The sequence below is a fragment of the Gopherus evgoodei genome, chromosome 3 (genome assembly GCF_007399415.2).
Source record: "Gopherus evgoodei ecotype Sinaloan lineage chromosome 3, rGopEvg1_v1.p, whole genome shotgun sequence".
Taxonomy (NCBI): domain Eukaryota; kingdom Metazoa; phylum Chordata; order Testudines; family Testudinidae; genus Gopherus; species Gopherus evgoodei.
In genome coordinates this window covers 114,410,890-114,427,870 of record NC_044324.1, presented here as the reverse complement: position 1 = coordinate 114,427,870, position 16,981 = coordinate 114,410,890, and the positions used below count along the sequence as shown (strand labels likewise).

Below are 16,981 nucleotides of genomic sequence, written 5' to 3'. Positions count from 1 at the left end.
TTTAAGATGTCACAGGAAATGACTGTAAGCAGGAAGATCCTCTGCTTCATAGAAATCAAAGTGGAATGTATCTCAATCCATGACCTGCCGAGACAGCTGTTCTCTCTGGGACAACACAGCTACGAAAACCCAGGATGAAGTATATGAAAGTCTGAAATGTTAGCAGTGGTATAAGCATGAGTAGTGTGGATTGGGCTTGGGCGTTTTTACCACCATGGGACCACTCTGGTGTGAAACTGCCTATAAAGGCCAGCTATTGCTGACAACCATGCTCAATTGTGGTTTAAATTTGTAGTGGACATGTAATGTCAATAAATTCAGTACGCCAGAGCACTATGCTTGCTCTTCTACCATCTTCACCCCCTCCTTTAGGATCAGTTAATACTACTAAAAAAGGGATTTAACAGTGATTAAATTCCACTACATCCTCACTGTGTTGTAGAACAATCTGGCCTGGCCTGTGCAGATGGAGCCAAATGGTATGTCGTTACCATGTTAAAAACCATGTTTAGCTTTGCTCTCAGTAGGGGTTAGAAAATGTTTACAGTTAGGTTGCATTAGAACTCGGCTTAGTGGTGAGCATGTTCAGACTGTGTCTAGTTTCCCTGCAACTGTAAGCAGAGGAGAAGGAAAAAGCAAATGTAACACTCCAAGGGTAGGAACTGTAGTTATATTTTGGAAAGCAAAGGAAAACAAGTGATGGCTGTGTAATTTCTGAGCACTACATACCCATGAGACTTTCAGCTCAGAGCAGATAACAATGACCAGAGATTTTGTACAGTTAATTGAAGGTTCAAGGCACAGCAGAACCACCCTCACTGACACCGTCTTACAGGGGTAATCAGATCAAAGAAATACCCGCTTCTCTTCTATTTCCTTTCCTCCTCTTGCCCCTCATTACCAATCACATGCAAAATAAGGCCCCATTTCTGCTCATCATCATATTTTTTGGGAGATTTTAGGGGGAAATCGGGTAGTTGATTGCAGAGCAAACGCCACTTGAGATTAGCCAATTTCTCTCTTGTCACATTAAGTGCCTTAAAGAACAAAGTGAAAGGATAATTCAGTATGTCAGAGGACTGACCTTGCCGGTAGAATTCCTCACAGACCCTTTCACTCCACTGCTTGCTCATCTGCCAGAGTCGGCAAGGATTGCAAATGTCAGCACACTTCAGCGCGATCTGAAAGTAAAGGAGGAGAGTGGTGGTGGGGAGAAGAAATTATTAGCTAGCGATTGTTCAGCAGTGAATTTATTGCACTCTGAGGTGCTGTGAAACTGCTGGGCCCTGCAAGCTTGCTGCCAAGATGGATTCAAGAATACATTATAGAAACTGAGCCCTGCCCAAATGTGCCGCTTCAGGAAACAGCACTTATTCAAGCCTGTAACAAAACCTTCATTCAGAGCCCCATTTTATAGTGGCGAGAAAGAGAGAAGCACCACATTCCAAGTGTGCATAGCCTCTTGGATATGACTGATGGTGGGCAAGCCAACAAAAGCTTCAGCCTGATTCCTGCTGACTGCCTGCCTTGGCATCCATCAATGAGGACAAGGAAATGAAGAGCCAAGCCACTGTGAAACTATTCGGGCAGCACTTCTTTATGGTGTCAGTGAGTGACCTTACATATCACTTTGATTGTGCTTGGGTTTAATATGTGTATACAGTCAGCTCAGAGGGGTCAGCTGTGTTTTTGTTTACTGAGCTAAACATAGGACCTTCTGGTTTGCCCCTGACTTGTTTTCACCTTGCTAGCAGTTGAAAGTGATTTGCTGCGGTAGAGCTGGGGTAGGACTGGCAAGGGAAGGAATTATAATCAAGTAGCTGCTGCTTCTTCAGAAGAGTAAGATATGCAATAATCTGCCGGTCTTGCCTCCTTGAAACAAAATGTCTTCTGTGTGCTTTCTTCCCGGACAAAGTACATCTAGTTGATGGGTTTATTATTAGACTTCATGACAGATAGGGCAAAATGCTGATGCAGATGCCAAAGTTATAGGGATTGCAGATTTCACCTATGGTAAAAGTCATTACCTCCTTTCTAGAAAATAAATGGAGGCGGAAAAAGGGCGCAACTTATTTGGTAGGCACCGTGGACTCTAGTCATCTAGACATGAGACTAGAAATCAAGAGACCTGCATTCTAATTCTAGCTGGACACTAACTAGCTTTGTGACCATAAGAAAATCATTTATGTTCTCTGAGCCTTAGTTTCCCCATCTGTAAAATGGTATAAAGAAGTAAACTACTAAAGTATGTTTTATAAGTAATATTGAGGCCAGTCAGTTTAATCCAATAGACCTTGAGGAACTGGTAGCACCTTCCCCCAATTCACAGGTCTGAATTTTCACAGGAAAGCACAGTTGTTTTTCATGTTTTCTCCACTGGAACCCGTGCTACATTTTGCACCATCATTTTGCCTGATCTGTTGTGAAGCATAATTACAAATCCATTGCCTAAATGTAGTGGTCCATGAAGAAACCAGACCTAAGATATTTTGTTCAAGGAGGTAAGTCAGGCAAATTAGTACATATATTACTCTTCTGAAGGAGTAGTTACCTGAATATCATTCCTTCCCTCACCTGACCCCAGCAGAACCTCAGCAAAGTATTTTAAGCTGGCAGCAATTAGAGTTTGTTTTGAACTGATGATAATTACTTGAGGTGTTTTGTATGATAAAAGCTATTTAGGAGCAGGCAGCTTCGTGTGATGCTATTTCTACAGAAAAAATTCAGCATACAGCTACCTTTAGGCTAATAGTGAAGGTGATGTAATGGGTGGAAATTTGTTCTGAAGATACCATTAACTACTGCAGTATAGCTGGAAGAAGTAATCTGAGTCCATTTGATTTTAAATTAGATTTGGTTCTTTCATTATCTGAGGAAACACTGCCATGGCAGTGGTTTCCTCCATGCAGATGGAGATTAGGAGCATCAACGAAGTGACCACTGCTTGGGCACCTACTGCCAGCTCCTCTGTGAAAAAGCATTGTCAGTGGCTGGAGTAAGAGGCTGAGCTTCCTACCCTCTGCTGAAGTAGCAGTTGCCACAACAGGGCAAGGGGAGAGAGACATGGCAAGAGACAAAGTGGCCTGCAACTCAAGAGGTGAATAATAGTTGATCCTTTGCTGCATCTGCTTTATTCAGATTATAACATAACACCTGGTACCTGGGGAAGTAGTGGAGGTACGTTTTTGCTTGCTTTGAAACATGCTAGGCGACAGCAGCAAAGCAATTAAGATGGTGGGTAATGGGTACGCTGAGGCTGAGTTAACATACATACACTGTTCCTTTAAGGGGAAAAAAAAGTACCTGCAGCATAAAATGTCTGTCTGGTGCATCCTCCAATCTCAGATCCTTATTTTCGAGATGAGCTTTCAACCGGGTCAAAAACTCATTCTGTCTATTGATATCTGTTGCCAAGATGAGGGAGCCCAGCTGCTGTTCGATATCCTGGCTGCAGGCAAGAAAAATGAGCCCTTTTGAACATGGGATTGTTGAACATCAATAGTTTTAAACTACTTCATAGCCTGCCTCCTTCTGAGTATTATGTGATGACTCAGCTAACAGATGGATTCCACTTCATTGTTCTCCATTGGGATAGCTTGCAGGAGACCAGCAGTTTAGCTGGCAATGGGATGTATATGGCATAGGCTGTGTGGTAGAATAATCATGTTGGTGTAAATTGCCCAGGGAGCTTCCATAAAGTATTGTGAAGAATGCAAACTGAACAGCAGGATGTGTTATTGAGTGAACACAAAATGCATCCAGAAGAATTAATGTCATAGGGTTTTAGACTGGCAGCCACACAAACACCAAGGCATTGTACATTATTTCTTTAAAGAAGGACTGAGAAGAAGGGGATTGGATGATTTAGGAAATTACTAATGGGATAGAAAGCCTGTCCTTTCTATATAATCTGTTTGCATTCTTCCCAAGTTACCAGTGATTAAAAATTAACACTGGAGACTGCTTGATGGTTAATGTGAAAAATTTGTCTCCATACATTTCCCAAGGATCAACACTGTGCACACGTACACACAAACAATTGCAGCAAAAACCAGCACGCGATGGTCAGCTCCGTCTACGTTCAGTCTCTGTTCTTTCTGCTGACTGCCATCTCCCTCTGCTCAGAAACGGACAGATTTGAAGCACATTCTTCTGGTAGTGTGGGAGACACCTAGGGCATATCTACCCTAGCTATGTCTTCTATTTCCCACCATTGTTAACACTAACTCTGAGCAGGTTTAATTGATATGGTGTAAAGAACACCACCCACAACGGGCAGCCATCGGTGCCTTCTCAGCATTTGGCCTCCTAACCATGCTAATATTGGTGTAGCTGAGCAAGTATTAGCAGCAGTGACAAACTTGTAGATAATATTCCTAGTGAAGCCTCAGCCCAGGTGCATCCCACACTACCAGGCCAATGTGCTTTACATCACCTTCAGGAGCGGGTGAGACACTAGCTCAGCCTCCAATCAGCCTTTGGCCCCTCTGCTTATGGTTTTTAATCAAGCAGTGAAATAGGCTATTCGTTTGTTTGCCATGGAATTTATCAGGATGTTTCACATGGGTGGCACTTACGTCATTTCCGTTGGTAGATGGGCAAGTAGCCTGGATTCTCGAAGCATGCCTATTGTTGATCTCCAGTGATGATTTTCTAACACAGAGACATTCTGAGGAGAAAGGAGGTAAGGAAATAAAAAGACATAGTGGATAGATTTCTTACATTTAACAGAGATGCCTAAGATTTGCCAGACCTTATAAGTGATCCATCTCATCAGGTTTCCTGCCACTACCAGTGGACAACACCTGATACTGCAGCCAAAGACCCCAAATCTCATGGAGTGCCTAGCTAACTTAAATGCTATAGGTATGCCAAACCTCAGGCAATCAGGTCATGCCAGGAGTCAGATGTCTTCCTACTGCCGACTACCTCAAACACACTATTATTTTTGAGACCTTGGCATGCACTAAGAGCACTTAAAAAAATTCACACCACCACTTGTTTATTAAATAGTTGCAAAGAAACAAATAGTATAGATGAGCCGGTAAACAAATTCATTTTTCACAGTGTTTTAGTAACATCATAAGTGATAAGCGACAAAGAGTCCTGTGGCACCTTATAGACTAACAGAAGTATTGGTGCATGAGCTTTCGTGGGTGAATGCGTCTGACGAAGTGGGTATTCACCCACGAAAGCTCATGCTCCAATATGTCTGTTAGTCTACAAGGTGCTGCAGGACTCTTTTTGTCACTTTTTAGAGATCCAGACTAACATGGCTACCCCCTGATACTTGACATAAGTGATGTATCTGTCCCTTCTATTTTTGTTCCTTTTTTTGTTCAGTTTCCATCTTTTCTCTTCTCTTTCTCCCCTGCTCTCGTTTCTTTTTCATTCCAGAATATGCCTCCCTTTCCAATTTCCTTCCTTCTTTTACATCTTTGCTTCTCTCTGCTCATCATGCTATGCTGCACCTATTAGCCTATTCTGCTTAGAATTTACTCTTTTTCCTGGAATCTTGTTCTGCTCAGACCATCCTCACATCTTTTCTTCCCCACATGTTCAATTAAACGAAAAAGCAACAAAATTTAGAACTGATAAAAGGACATATTTTCTTTTGCAAAACAAATTAGGCTGTGGAACTCATTGTCACAAGATATCACTCAGGCCAAGAGCTGAGTAGATTTAAAAAAATGAGAAAATATATTGATAGCATACAGATCCAGAGATTCTAAAGGTAAGATTAAAACAAACCCAGAAAAGTTTTGGAAGAGATAAGCCCTCATATTTCAGGACGTGAACTAGTTTTTAATTATTGAGGGTTAGGAAAATAGCTTTCCTTGTGGACAAGTTATTGCCTATTACAGCATATTGCACCTTCTTCTAAAATATTTGGTACTGGCTACCATGAGAGACAAGATATGAGGCCCATAGGTCTAATACAGACTAGCAGTTCCTTTGCAAATGGAACCTCAAAGTGAAATTGGCAAGACACCTTGTCAGCATCACTTTTCTCTGTTCTCAGGTGAGGCTGAGACTCAAAATGAAACTGTCAAAACAGCCAGTCAATTTCATATTGAGGTTCCACTCACAGGTGGAGTTGGAGCAGCTGGTAGGAAAGAGGCAAAAGTGAGAGCCCAGGGGGCTTTGCATTCCACTTCCTGGGCTTACCATGCCTCTAGCCTCTCCCCCGCAACCAGCTTGTGCCACATATCTTGAAGTTTAATTGCCCTGATTAATACAGCTTGCATCATTCAGAGCTTCTATGAAAATACTACATGCAAAATAATACGTAACAGCAAACTGATTACAGTATGCCATCTGAGGTTAATACTGATGTCAGACAAGGCTCTCTTGTGTAACCCAGGATCCTTTTACCGGTAGTAGACTGGGTAATGAGAGAGAGCACAGAACAACCAAGGGGCATACAATGGACTTTCACAAAGAAGTTAGAAGACCTTGAGATATCCATAATGACTCCCAAGTCTTTTTCCTCTGAGGAGCTCATGGATTTGAGGAGTATGGCTTTTAATGCAAAGTTCAGATTACTTTTGACACTGTGCATTACTGTTTATTTAGCCAAGTTAAATTTTATCCATTCTCTTGCTGTCCAATTGCCTAATGTATTGAAATACATCAGGACTGTCTCTTATAGTCCTATAGCTTTGACTACCCAAAATAATTGAGTCTAAGCAGGAATTTTCACTTACGAAATTTTATGAGAAATGCAGAGGACAGGTGTGATGTGCTCATGGCAGTCTGTGTTGCTGAGCAGATGCGCTGCAGTGTTTTGTACTAGTTGGAGTTTCCTGAGTGCTGAAGGCTTCATACCCAGGTAGATTGTGTTGCTGTAATCCAGCTGAGAGGTGACAAAGGAACTCGACTGAGACCAGATCTTCAGTGGCCAGGATGGGATTTACTGTCTCTTAAAGTCCCTTCTGCTGGCCGCTGCGGATGCCATTGCATTCTGCATGGCTCTCTGTGCCATGCCCTTTCCCTCAGTGCAACAGAATCACATTGAATTTGCTCTGATTGGGGCCTTCTGTGGCTCTTACTTAGGCTTTGTGTACACTGCCAATTGAAAGACAAAACTTTTATCATTCACAGATGCTTAAAAAAGCCCCTTCCCCTCAAAAAAGACAAGAGTTTTGCTGCAGCAAGTGGCAGTGTAAACAGGCAGAGCTCTCCCCTGTCGACAACACGAACCCCGCTCGTAGGGGGTGGAAGTATTTTGTTGGCGAAAGTGCTGACAAACAGCATTTATGCTGCCCGACTTTTAGTGACACGGCCGTACTAAAAGCTGTGTAGTGTAGACAAAGCTGTAGACCGAAGGATTTAGTCTGCGGTAACATATGTTTATTAATAAAGCTGGTAATGACTTCTGGACTGATCCACTATTAATTGTCTCCATTCTGGGGAACAGTCAGTCACCATTATTACTTTGCTATTGCTTAATCAGTTTGGAATCTGCCTTGATAAGACTTTCCCCTTGCTCCATGTTTAGTTGTTTTCCCGCAGAGTCTCCAAGAATGTACCTTATTAAAATCATATCTAAATGATGCCCACTGGGTCACCTTCATCTATTAGCTTTTACTTTATAGAGGCACTCATTTGCCTTACAGAAGCCAGGTTGATTTTTGACATGGTCTGGTAACGTTGTCTATTACTATTATTATTTATTTATTACTTATAATGCTCAGGAGCCCTAGTCATGGGCCAGCACCTCATTGTGATAGGTGCTGTACAAACACAGAACAAAAAAGGTATTCCCTGCCTCAAACAGTTTACAGTCTGTCTTAGACCTGAGCCCAACAGATGGGTACAGACAGACCAGCTGGGGAGTACAGGGAAACAATGAGACAGTGTTGTCTAAATAGACAAGACAGACACAGGATGGGAGAATGGTGAAAACAAACAACCAGGGTGAACAATGTGATGGCAACAAAGGACATGTTAGTGATTTTGTTTGTTTTTGTTTTTTTGGGAGGGTTTAGTTAGGGGGTCAGCTAAATAGAAAGAACAGGGAAAAGTGTGGGAGGGATGGGGCAGGGCAGGGCAGGGCAGGGCCGTCCTTAGGATTTATGGTGCCCTAGGCAGGATTATTAAACTGGTGCCCCTGTGCCTGTCTTGCTCTTAGCAACACAAACATAAGCTTACAGTATTGGAAAACTTGCCACATGCATGTTATTAAAACCAGTTTAACTTAATTAAGCACACTGTAATGCTGATGGACTAGCACTAAAGAAGTAGCACTATAGAAAAAATTCTGATTTGACAGAATGATGCAAATAATATACTTTTTAAAATTTGTCAACATTTTATTGGAAATTTATATGAAGAGGTATTAAAACAAGGATTAGTTGTTAATTAAAAGCAATCTTTCTGGCTTTTTTGGCTGCAAAATCAGTAAATGTCATCGTATGACAAAGTCGTGTCTTGTTCGATTGCAAGAACAGCAAGACCAGTTAAGCGTTCCTGACTCATTGTAGAGCGGAGATAGTTTTTAATGAGCTTTAGTTTTGAGAAACTCCGTTCTCCTGATGCTACTGTTACAGGAATTGTCAGTAGAATACGACTGGCAATGTACACATTAGGATATATGTCAACAAGTTTGCTGGTATGAATAAACTGTACAATGTCCATCATCGATTTTGCATGTGGCAACAACTCAATTCTTCGTACAGTTCAAGTCCATTTAAATCAAAATGATCACCATGCTTCAGGAGGCTCTCTAGGTCAGGTGTCCCCAATGTTTGGATTGGTCATCCTGCCCTGTGCCACTCCCACTGGATGAGATGGATCGCTACCAGCCCGGGGGAGAGACACGCTCCCCAGCTAGGGTGACCAGATCCAGATGTCCTGATTTTATAGGACCAGTCCTGATATTTGGGGCTTTGTCTTATATAGGCACCAATTACCCCCACCTAGGGTGACCAGACAGCAAGTGTGAAAAATCAGGACGGGGTGTGTGTGTGGGGGAAAATAGGAGCCTATATAAGAAAAAGACCGAAAAATTGGGACTGGTCCTATAAAAGTGGGACATCTGCTCACCCTACCCCAAACCCCTGTCCTGATTTTTCACACACACTATCTGGCTATCCCCAGCCCAGTCCTGTGCGACCCTTCCAATGTTCTGATTTTATACGGCCAGTCCTGATATTTGGGGCTTTGTCTTATATAAGCACCAATTACTCCCACCTAGGGTGACCAGACTGCAAGTGTGAAAAATCAGGATGGGGCTGGGGGCGGGGAATAGGAGCCTATATAAGAAAAAGACCTAAAAATTGGGACTGGTCCTATAAAAGTGGGACATCTGCTCATGCTACCCCAACTGCCTGTCCTGATTTTTCACACACGCTATCTGGCTATCCCCAGTGACCCTTCCAATCCTGGCTTTCCCTTTCAATCCTCAGCAAGCAGCCAGCCAGCCTCCCTTCCCCCCCCCAGCACCTCACCTGACCCAGCCCTGATGGAGGGAATGGGAGAGAGAGAAACGAGGGGGGTGTGTGCTCCGTGGGGCAGGGGGAGAAGAATGGATGTTCAGGGGGACAACAAAAGATACTGCCAGAGCCGCTGAGCCTGCCTCACCTCACGCCAGGGGAAAGAGTCACACTCACAGGTGAGTTCCTTCCCCCACCCCTTCCCAGCAGCCAATCCCCTCCCTCAGACTGTGCTGCATTCAGCTCTCTTTAGGACCCAGCAGCCCTGCTCTTACATGCTCCACTGCTTTCTATCTGTCTGGGCTCCCAGCAGAGCGGTGCCCCCAGACCTAGTGGTGCCCTAGGCGGCTGCCTGTTCTGCCTATGGCTAAGGATGGCCCTGGGGCAGGGAAGGAGAGCATAGAAGGGGCAGGTATGGAGTGAAGCTGAAGTGAAGAGATTGCTCCAACCTCTCAGCTCCTCCTCACATACAATCAATCAGCACAGGGCAGAGAAAGTCAGAGAACATTCTGCAGTTTCAGATGGAGTGTCCAAAGGTCCCTGTTTTGTCTGCTTCTGGTCCTGTTGGCTGGGGTCTCTGGCTGGCTCCTCTATATTAAATATATTACTTTATCCTTAGACTTTCAGTCAGCTTTCCTGGAGAGCACCAGACTGGTAATTCCTGGGATCTCCAGCTAGTGACTTAGTCAGTCATGGAAGGCTATGGTGGAATTAACACAATGCCCTTGGGGTCGTTTAGGTAAGAGGGAATTCAGACATCTTTTGGAGTGTGTTTTTAAGTTGGCAGTAAGAAATAAGGTGTCAGATGGAGATGAAGCGTAACTGAGAGAAACTATTTGTTTATAGTTCCAGACAGGTGGTTATGGTTTAGAGACCTGATATTCTAAGGGCACACACTTCCTGGAAGGAAGCATGGCATTCTAGCATGCCAGTCTCCTACAGAAAGCATTGGGAGGGAACATGTCCCGAAGCATAAAACAAAGATGTGTGAGAAGGATCACACTTGGATGGACAAGACACACATACAAGCATGGAAGAAATAATTGGTAATGTCAGGGAAAATTTGTTTTTTTCAAGTTTCTGGTATTTAAGCTACTGTTCTTCATTTCTTATGCAGTGCTCCTGCGGATGCTTATTTACACATCTTTATCTCATTCCTTTGACTTTGCTGTCAGTGTATATAAATAAATTACTCACGTAAGGGACAGTTTCAATGAATGAACAGCCATTCAATGTTTTGTTTTATCCTCGTTGTTCAATGCGTGACTTTAGACCTTAATTACTGTACAGTACTCAAATCCTGCTCTGAAGACAGAATTATTAATTTAGTAATGAACTTTTCTCCGGTGCTCCTCACTATAGTGTCTGAGTGCTTCAGGAATATTATTTATTTCCATAACACTCCGGTCAGACAAGTAGGTGGTATTATCCCTATTTTACAGATGGGAAACTGTGGTACAGAGAGATTAAAGTTAGAAGTATTCATTCATTTCATTCGAGAAGTCTAGGACCTGATTTTTCCCTGTATTTAGGATTATATAGCCCGTTACAGCTCTTGTGAGCGCTCAGTATTTCTGTAAATCTACCCCAGGCTTTGAAGTTGAGTACCCAGAAAATGAGGACCACCTGCGCAAAGTTTGGTTGAGTGATTTGCCCACCACCACATAGGAACTCTGTGGCAGAGGAAGGGAGATAACCCAGTTCCCCAAGGCAGCATTTAACTGCTTTAAGCATGAGACCACTTTTCTCTTTCTGCAATCCCCTGCCTCATTCACTACACACCTTCCAACTTCTGCAACAAACGAGGCAGACAAAAGACCTACAGACAAAAGTCTTAATGTGATCTCAATCTTCACCTCCATCCAAATGGCTCTCAGCCCCTTCTCCACATTCTCATTGACTTCCCATACCTGGTTTTCCTGCACAGCACGTCCCAATCTCCCCATTATATCAGCTTCATGTTCCAGCCAAGCAGGCTCCCTGATGCAGTCTACTTCTTCTGCCACCTCCATCAAGGTTCTATGTGCACCAGTCTAATTTACTGATGTGTGTGGCTCTTAATGTGTGAAATTCATTTGAAGCACACAAAGGTAGATGTACTGTGGAGAGGAAGAGCAAAATCCACCCCTCAAAGCTCAGAGGCAGGTTGCAGGTCTGCAGTGCTGCTCCCAGCAGATATTACTGCATCCTATGAGCTGGAATAGAATCCCCTGCACCTCCCCAGGGCTTGTGTGTGTGTGTGTGTGGGGGAAATAGGGGCATTTTGGGTCCCCTGGCCCGTGCATTGCTGCTGTCTGCAGCACACAGGGTGTAAATACCTCCCTGTGTAGCTTGCATTCCACAAACCTCTTTGGAACATGAGTGATATGGGGAGGGTCTTTGCAAAAGCCCTCCAAGGTGAATTGCAGCCAAGATGCCCAATGTGTCCTGGATTTATAATATGAAGATGCAAAGATCCTAATCCCATAATATTCCTAACACAACACACTCTAGCAGTGTTTAATAAGACACGTATATACACTGCACCTGTGTAGCCGGGAACGTTGCAACTGGTGCCCAAACATTGTGGTGGGACTGGGGCTTGCAGTTAGATAATTATCACGAAACACTGTGGCTCTGGCAGGGAGGGATATATTTTTCCCTCAGCTGGGAGAGGAGAGAAAAGGGAAAGCATCTCTACATTACACAATGCTCCCCAATTTCTGCATTCAGTGCAGGCTTTGAGTAGTGAGCAGTAAGTAGGGCCTGGGGCCACCCTCTGTAGTCGGTTCAGTTTCTGTCTGTGGTAGCCAAATGATGAAGATAAAAAGAAATATTGAACATTTACTGAATCCTGTGCACTGAGTGACGCAGGGGTGCTATGGGAAATACAAGCTGTGTTCAGGACTAGCTGGGCCTGTCCTGGTACCTGACACATTTCTTCCCAAGCAGGCAGGTCGTTTGTCTGATTTTAAGCCAGACAAGCCTGTTTTTAAATCTTGCACACATGGTTCATGAGTAGAGTTCCATGTCTGTCATAGAGGTTGCGGAAGTAATGGATTCTGTGACTTTCCATGACTACTGCAGTGGCCAGAGTGGCTGAGCCCAGGGCGGCCCCGGGGACAGCCGCACTGGCTGCTGCTGGAGTGGCTCTGGGGCCAGCCGCGCAGGCCATTAGTCGGGCAGCGTAGGCAGCTGGGCCTGGGGACCATCTGAGCAGTGGCTGTTGCGATGGTCACTCCCTCCCTCCCCCACCCCGGCTCTCCCTTAAGCAGCCGCCCCTTGCTCCCAAAGCAGCACCATACCCCTGGCCCCACTGAGCAGTGGCCGCTGCCCCCCCCCCCCCTGCCCACAGCAGCTGTCCCGGGGGCGAGTAGCTGCTGCTCGGTGGCCCCTGCCAGCAGTCCCAGGGGGTGGCCCCTAGCAGCTGGTGCTGCACTGGCCCTCTCATAAGCAGAGGCCTCCCCTGCCCTGCCCCCCCCTGCCCCAAGCAGTGGTCCCAGGGCAGTCCCCAGCAGCTGGTGCTGCATTGCCCCCCCAAACCGCAGCCCCGCCTTCCCCCAAACAGCCCCCCCAATCCAGCACCAGTCCCGGGGGCAGCTGGAGCAGCCACAGCTTGGCGCCCCCTGGCAGCGATCCCAGAGCAGCCACCAGTAGTGGTCCCGGGGTGGCCACAGCAGCGGTCCTGGGGGTGTCCGGAGTAGCCGATGATCAGTAGTTCCCAACGGTGGTCCTGGGTTGGCACTGGCAGCTGGTGCTGTGCTGGCCCTGCCCCCCCCAGACAGCAGCCTCCCGCCTCCCTCCCCAGCAGTGGTCCCTGGGGCAGTTGGAGCAGCCACTAGTTGGCGGCCCCCAGCAACGGTTCCGGGGCAGACCCTGGCAGCTGGGCTGCACTGCCCCCCTAGGCCGAACAGCAGCCCCATGGCCCCCTCCCTCCCACTCCAGGGGGTGGTCAGAGCAGCTGCTGCTTGGTGGCCCCCAGCAGCTGGGGCCTCTGGCCCTGCTGAGCAGTGGCTCCCTGGGAGGTCCCCCCACAAGATTTAGTCGGGGTATTTATAGTATAAGTCATGGACAGAGCACAGGCTGTGAATTTTTATTTATTGTCCATGACATTTTCATGATGTTTACTAAAAATATCCATAACTAAATCATAGCCTTATTAGTGAGGTCACACTGGTGGGGTGGCAAGCGCTCAAAAATAGCATCCTCCGTGTGTTCAAGGTCACACCCACGAGGGCAGGGTCATGCAGGCTGGGACAGGCCCATGACATTTTTGGAAGTACTGGACTGGTATTCTGGGGATGCATGAGAAGCCACCCTAATTCTACGAGATAATGCAACAATGCTGTGACGTCAGCAGCTCCTGCCCACTTGCTCCAGGCGTGAGCTTGGGAAGGGCTGGTGTCAGTTTGTTAAGGAACTGCTCTGGTTTCTGTAGGGGCAGGTATGGGAGAGATAAGAGAGGCATCACAAAGAGAAAAGTGACAAGGGAGAAGACTAAAGGGAGTTGCCACAAAGGAATGCAGGGAGGAAGAACCATGAGGAATCACCTAGGGAGAAGAAGGATGGACCACAAGAAAGTGCGTGGAGGAGGGTGGGACCACAGGAATCATGTGAAGAGGAAGAGATGAGACCACAAGGGATTACATAGTGGAAGGGGACAACAAGGGATCACATGCAAATAGAGTTTGTTAAGGAACTGATCTGGTTTCTGTAGGGGCAGGTATGGGAGAGATAAGAGAGGCATCACAAAGAGAAAAGTGACAAGGGAGAAGACTAAAGGGAGTTGCCACAAAGGAATGCAGGGAGGAAGAACCATGAGGAATCACCTAGGGAGAAGAAGGATGGACCACAAGAAAGTGCGTGGAGGAGGGTGGGACCACAGGAATCATGTGAAGAGGAAGAGATGAGACCACAAGGGATTACATAGTGGAAGGGGACAACAAGGGATCACATGCAAATAGAGGAAGTGGGAGCACAAAGGATTGTGTGGAGGAGAAAGAGACGGGCTCATGAAGGCCTGTGTGGAGAAGGAGAGACCATGAGGGATTGTGAGGTAGTGGAAGAGGGACCACGAGGAATCACACGGAAGAGGAAGGATCACAAGGGGTTGTACAGAAGAGAAGGAGGTCAGACCACAAAGGATCACATGGAGAAAGAGACGGGGCCATGAGGGATTCATAGACTCTAGGACTGGAAGGGACCTCAAGAGGTCATCAAGTCCAGTCCCCTGCCCTCATGGTAGGACCAAATACTGTCTAGACAATTAGATGAAGAGGACAAGGTGGGCCCATGAGACATTGCATGAAGAAAGAGGAGGAGGAGAGACCGTGAGTGATCGGGCAGCACAGGAGGGTCCATGAAGGATTGCATGGTGGAGGAAGACAGACCTCATGAGGGATTGTGCAGATGAGGAGGAAGGACCACAAGCGATTGCATGGATGAGGTGGTGGGACCATGAGGGACTACATGGAGGAGGGATCATGAGAGAGTGTGTGGTGAGGAAGGAGGAGGAGAAGGGACCATAAAACCTATGAAACCTTAATTGTACCCTCTTGCGCTTATGCATTATGATACAGTCTTTAATGGCACGATCACTTACTAATTTTCAGTGCACAGAACAGATGGTGCTTACTTACTGAGCAGCTATTTCCTCATTGTTCAATGTGTGGCCATAGGCCTTATTTATTGCACACTATTCACACCCTGCTCTGAAGGCAGAATTATTAATTTCCTCATGGGCTATTCTATGGTGCTCATCACTCAAGTATCCAAATGCTTCATAAATATTAATGAATTTATCTTCACAACACTCCTGTGAAATGAGGGGGTGATATAATCTGCAATTTAAAGATGAGGCATTGAGGCCCCCAGCAACACCCTGCCAGATTTCAAGTCATTGCTGCAAAGCATAAAGGCACTAGAACTTCTCTATCAAATGGTTGTAATTTTTTTTAATAAAGGGCAAAGCAATGTATTTTTCTTCAATCTCACTCTCAGAAATGGCTGAACTGTTTTAGCTGTAACTTTAAGTAAAAAATAAGAATTAAAAAAAAATTAGTCTGAGACAGACATGGAAAATTTCAGTCCAACCAAAGTTATAAGCTATTGAAAACAGGGTCTTATAATGGAAAAGGTCTGGCAACCTTTAATTATCAATATTGCTACCAGCTCCTCCTATAATTCATATTTTCTTTCAATCTGTCTTTGTTACTTATGATTTTTAGTTAGGAGGAAATATATAAACTGGAATAAGTGACCAAAGTCTGATGTACCTGCAGAATCATATAACAAATAGTATGTTAGCTCGTTGAGGCAGGCACCGTCTCTTAGTATGTGTTTGGACAGTGCCTAGCACATGGAGTCCTGACTAGGCACTGCCACAATATAAATTTTAAAATAACATACGTGACATCAAGATGCCTCCAATCTGCCCTCAACAGATACAGACCTATTGTAAGATAGTGGATGGTGACAGTATAAACTATAACAATTCTTCTCAGAACTATCTTATTATCAAGACGCCCTGTTGCTGAGGAGACATCCATGACAAATGCTTATTGCATTCTCCAAGTTCTATTATACTGTTTCTTTGACATACCATTTATTAGTACCTAGTAACTAAAGTGGAAAGAAGAAAATTGGGTAGATCATGTTACTGCAGATCTGAGAGGAGAGAGGGAAATATATGGGAAAACAGGTCCAGCTAGATGCTCACATTATCTATTTTTCTTTCTTATTTCTTTCACATTTTCTGAATTTACTGTTCTAATTCATTCTTCCTATCACAGCTCTTTTTTTGTTTTACTAAAACCATGAGATGTTTCTGTATATTCAGGGAAAGAGATGGGATTTGATTAGTTAATGTCGGAAAGTACTCTGAGATGCTCTGAGGAAAGCTGCTATAGAAGTGCAAGATACGATGATAATTACTTAGTTCCTACTAGAAGAATAAAAAGTTTGAGTGTTTTCAGTTCTGTAAATTTCTCATGCATGGGCAGCGGATATAATAGGCCAGGGGAGGCTGCTGGATGCCTGGGCAATGGTGGACCCGCCTGCGCTCTGCCTCTTCTCCTTACTGCTCTGCCCTTTCCCAGAGGCCCCCACTGCCCATCTGCCACTGCCTGGTGAGTCCCTCCTGTCCTCCACTCCAGCCCCCTTCTCCACAGTTCCCTGCTGCTTGCCACATCCCTCTTCTCCTCCACCCCCCTCCCCATGAGACCTCCCCCTGACTGCTGCCTGCCACTTCCCTCCTCAGCCCCCCGCCCCCATGGGGGAGAGGGGTGAAGGGGAGGAGAGACTGGGGATGGGGTGGAGGGGACCTCATGGGGAAAGGGGGTGGAGGAGAGGAGGGACACAGTGAGAGTGGGGGAGCTTGTGGGGGTGGGGAGAGGAGAGGAGGGACATGGTGAGAGTGGTGGCAGGGGGTCCGAGTGGGGAGGGAGCCAAGCCGGGGAGAGGTGGACCCTGGGGTGGAGTGGGGGAGGGGCCACAGGTGGAAGAGGCAGAGTTAGCCTCCCCTAGGGGAAGCTTCACCCACTGCCCATCATGGTCTAATATTATAC

General features: G+C 45.6%; 1 protein-coding gene across 2 annotated transcripts in view; it reads right to left on the bottom strand.

Moving 5' to 3' along the window:
- Positions 1–16,981, bottom strand: part of PDE7B (phosphodiesterase 7B) — a 277,364-nt gene that overhangs the window by 8,855 nt on the left and 251,528 nt on the right. For both annotated transcript variants that reach the window (XM_030556378.1, XM_030556377.1), the window contains 3 exons: positions 4,578–4,669; positions 3,304–3,448; positions 1,085–1,181 (listed from right to left, as the gene is read on the bottom strand). In XM_030556378.1, coding sequence (XP_030412238.1) covers positions 1,085–1,181; positions 3,304–3,448; positions 4,578–4,669 — 334 coding nt within the window. The remainder of the gene's footprint in view (positions 1–1,084; positions 1,182–3,303; positions 3,449–4,577; positions 4,670–16,981) is intronic.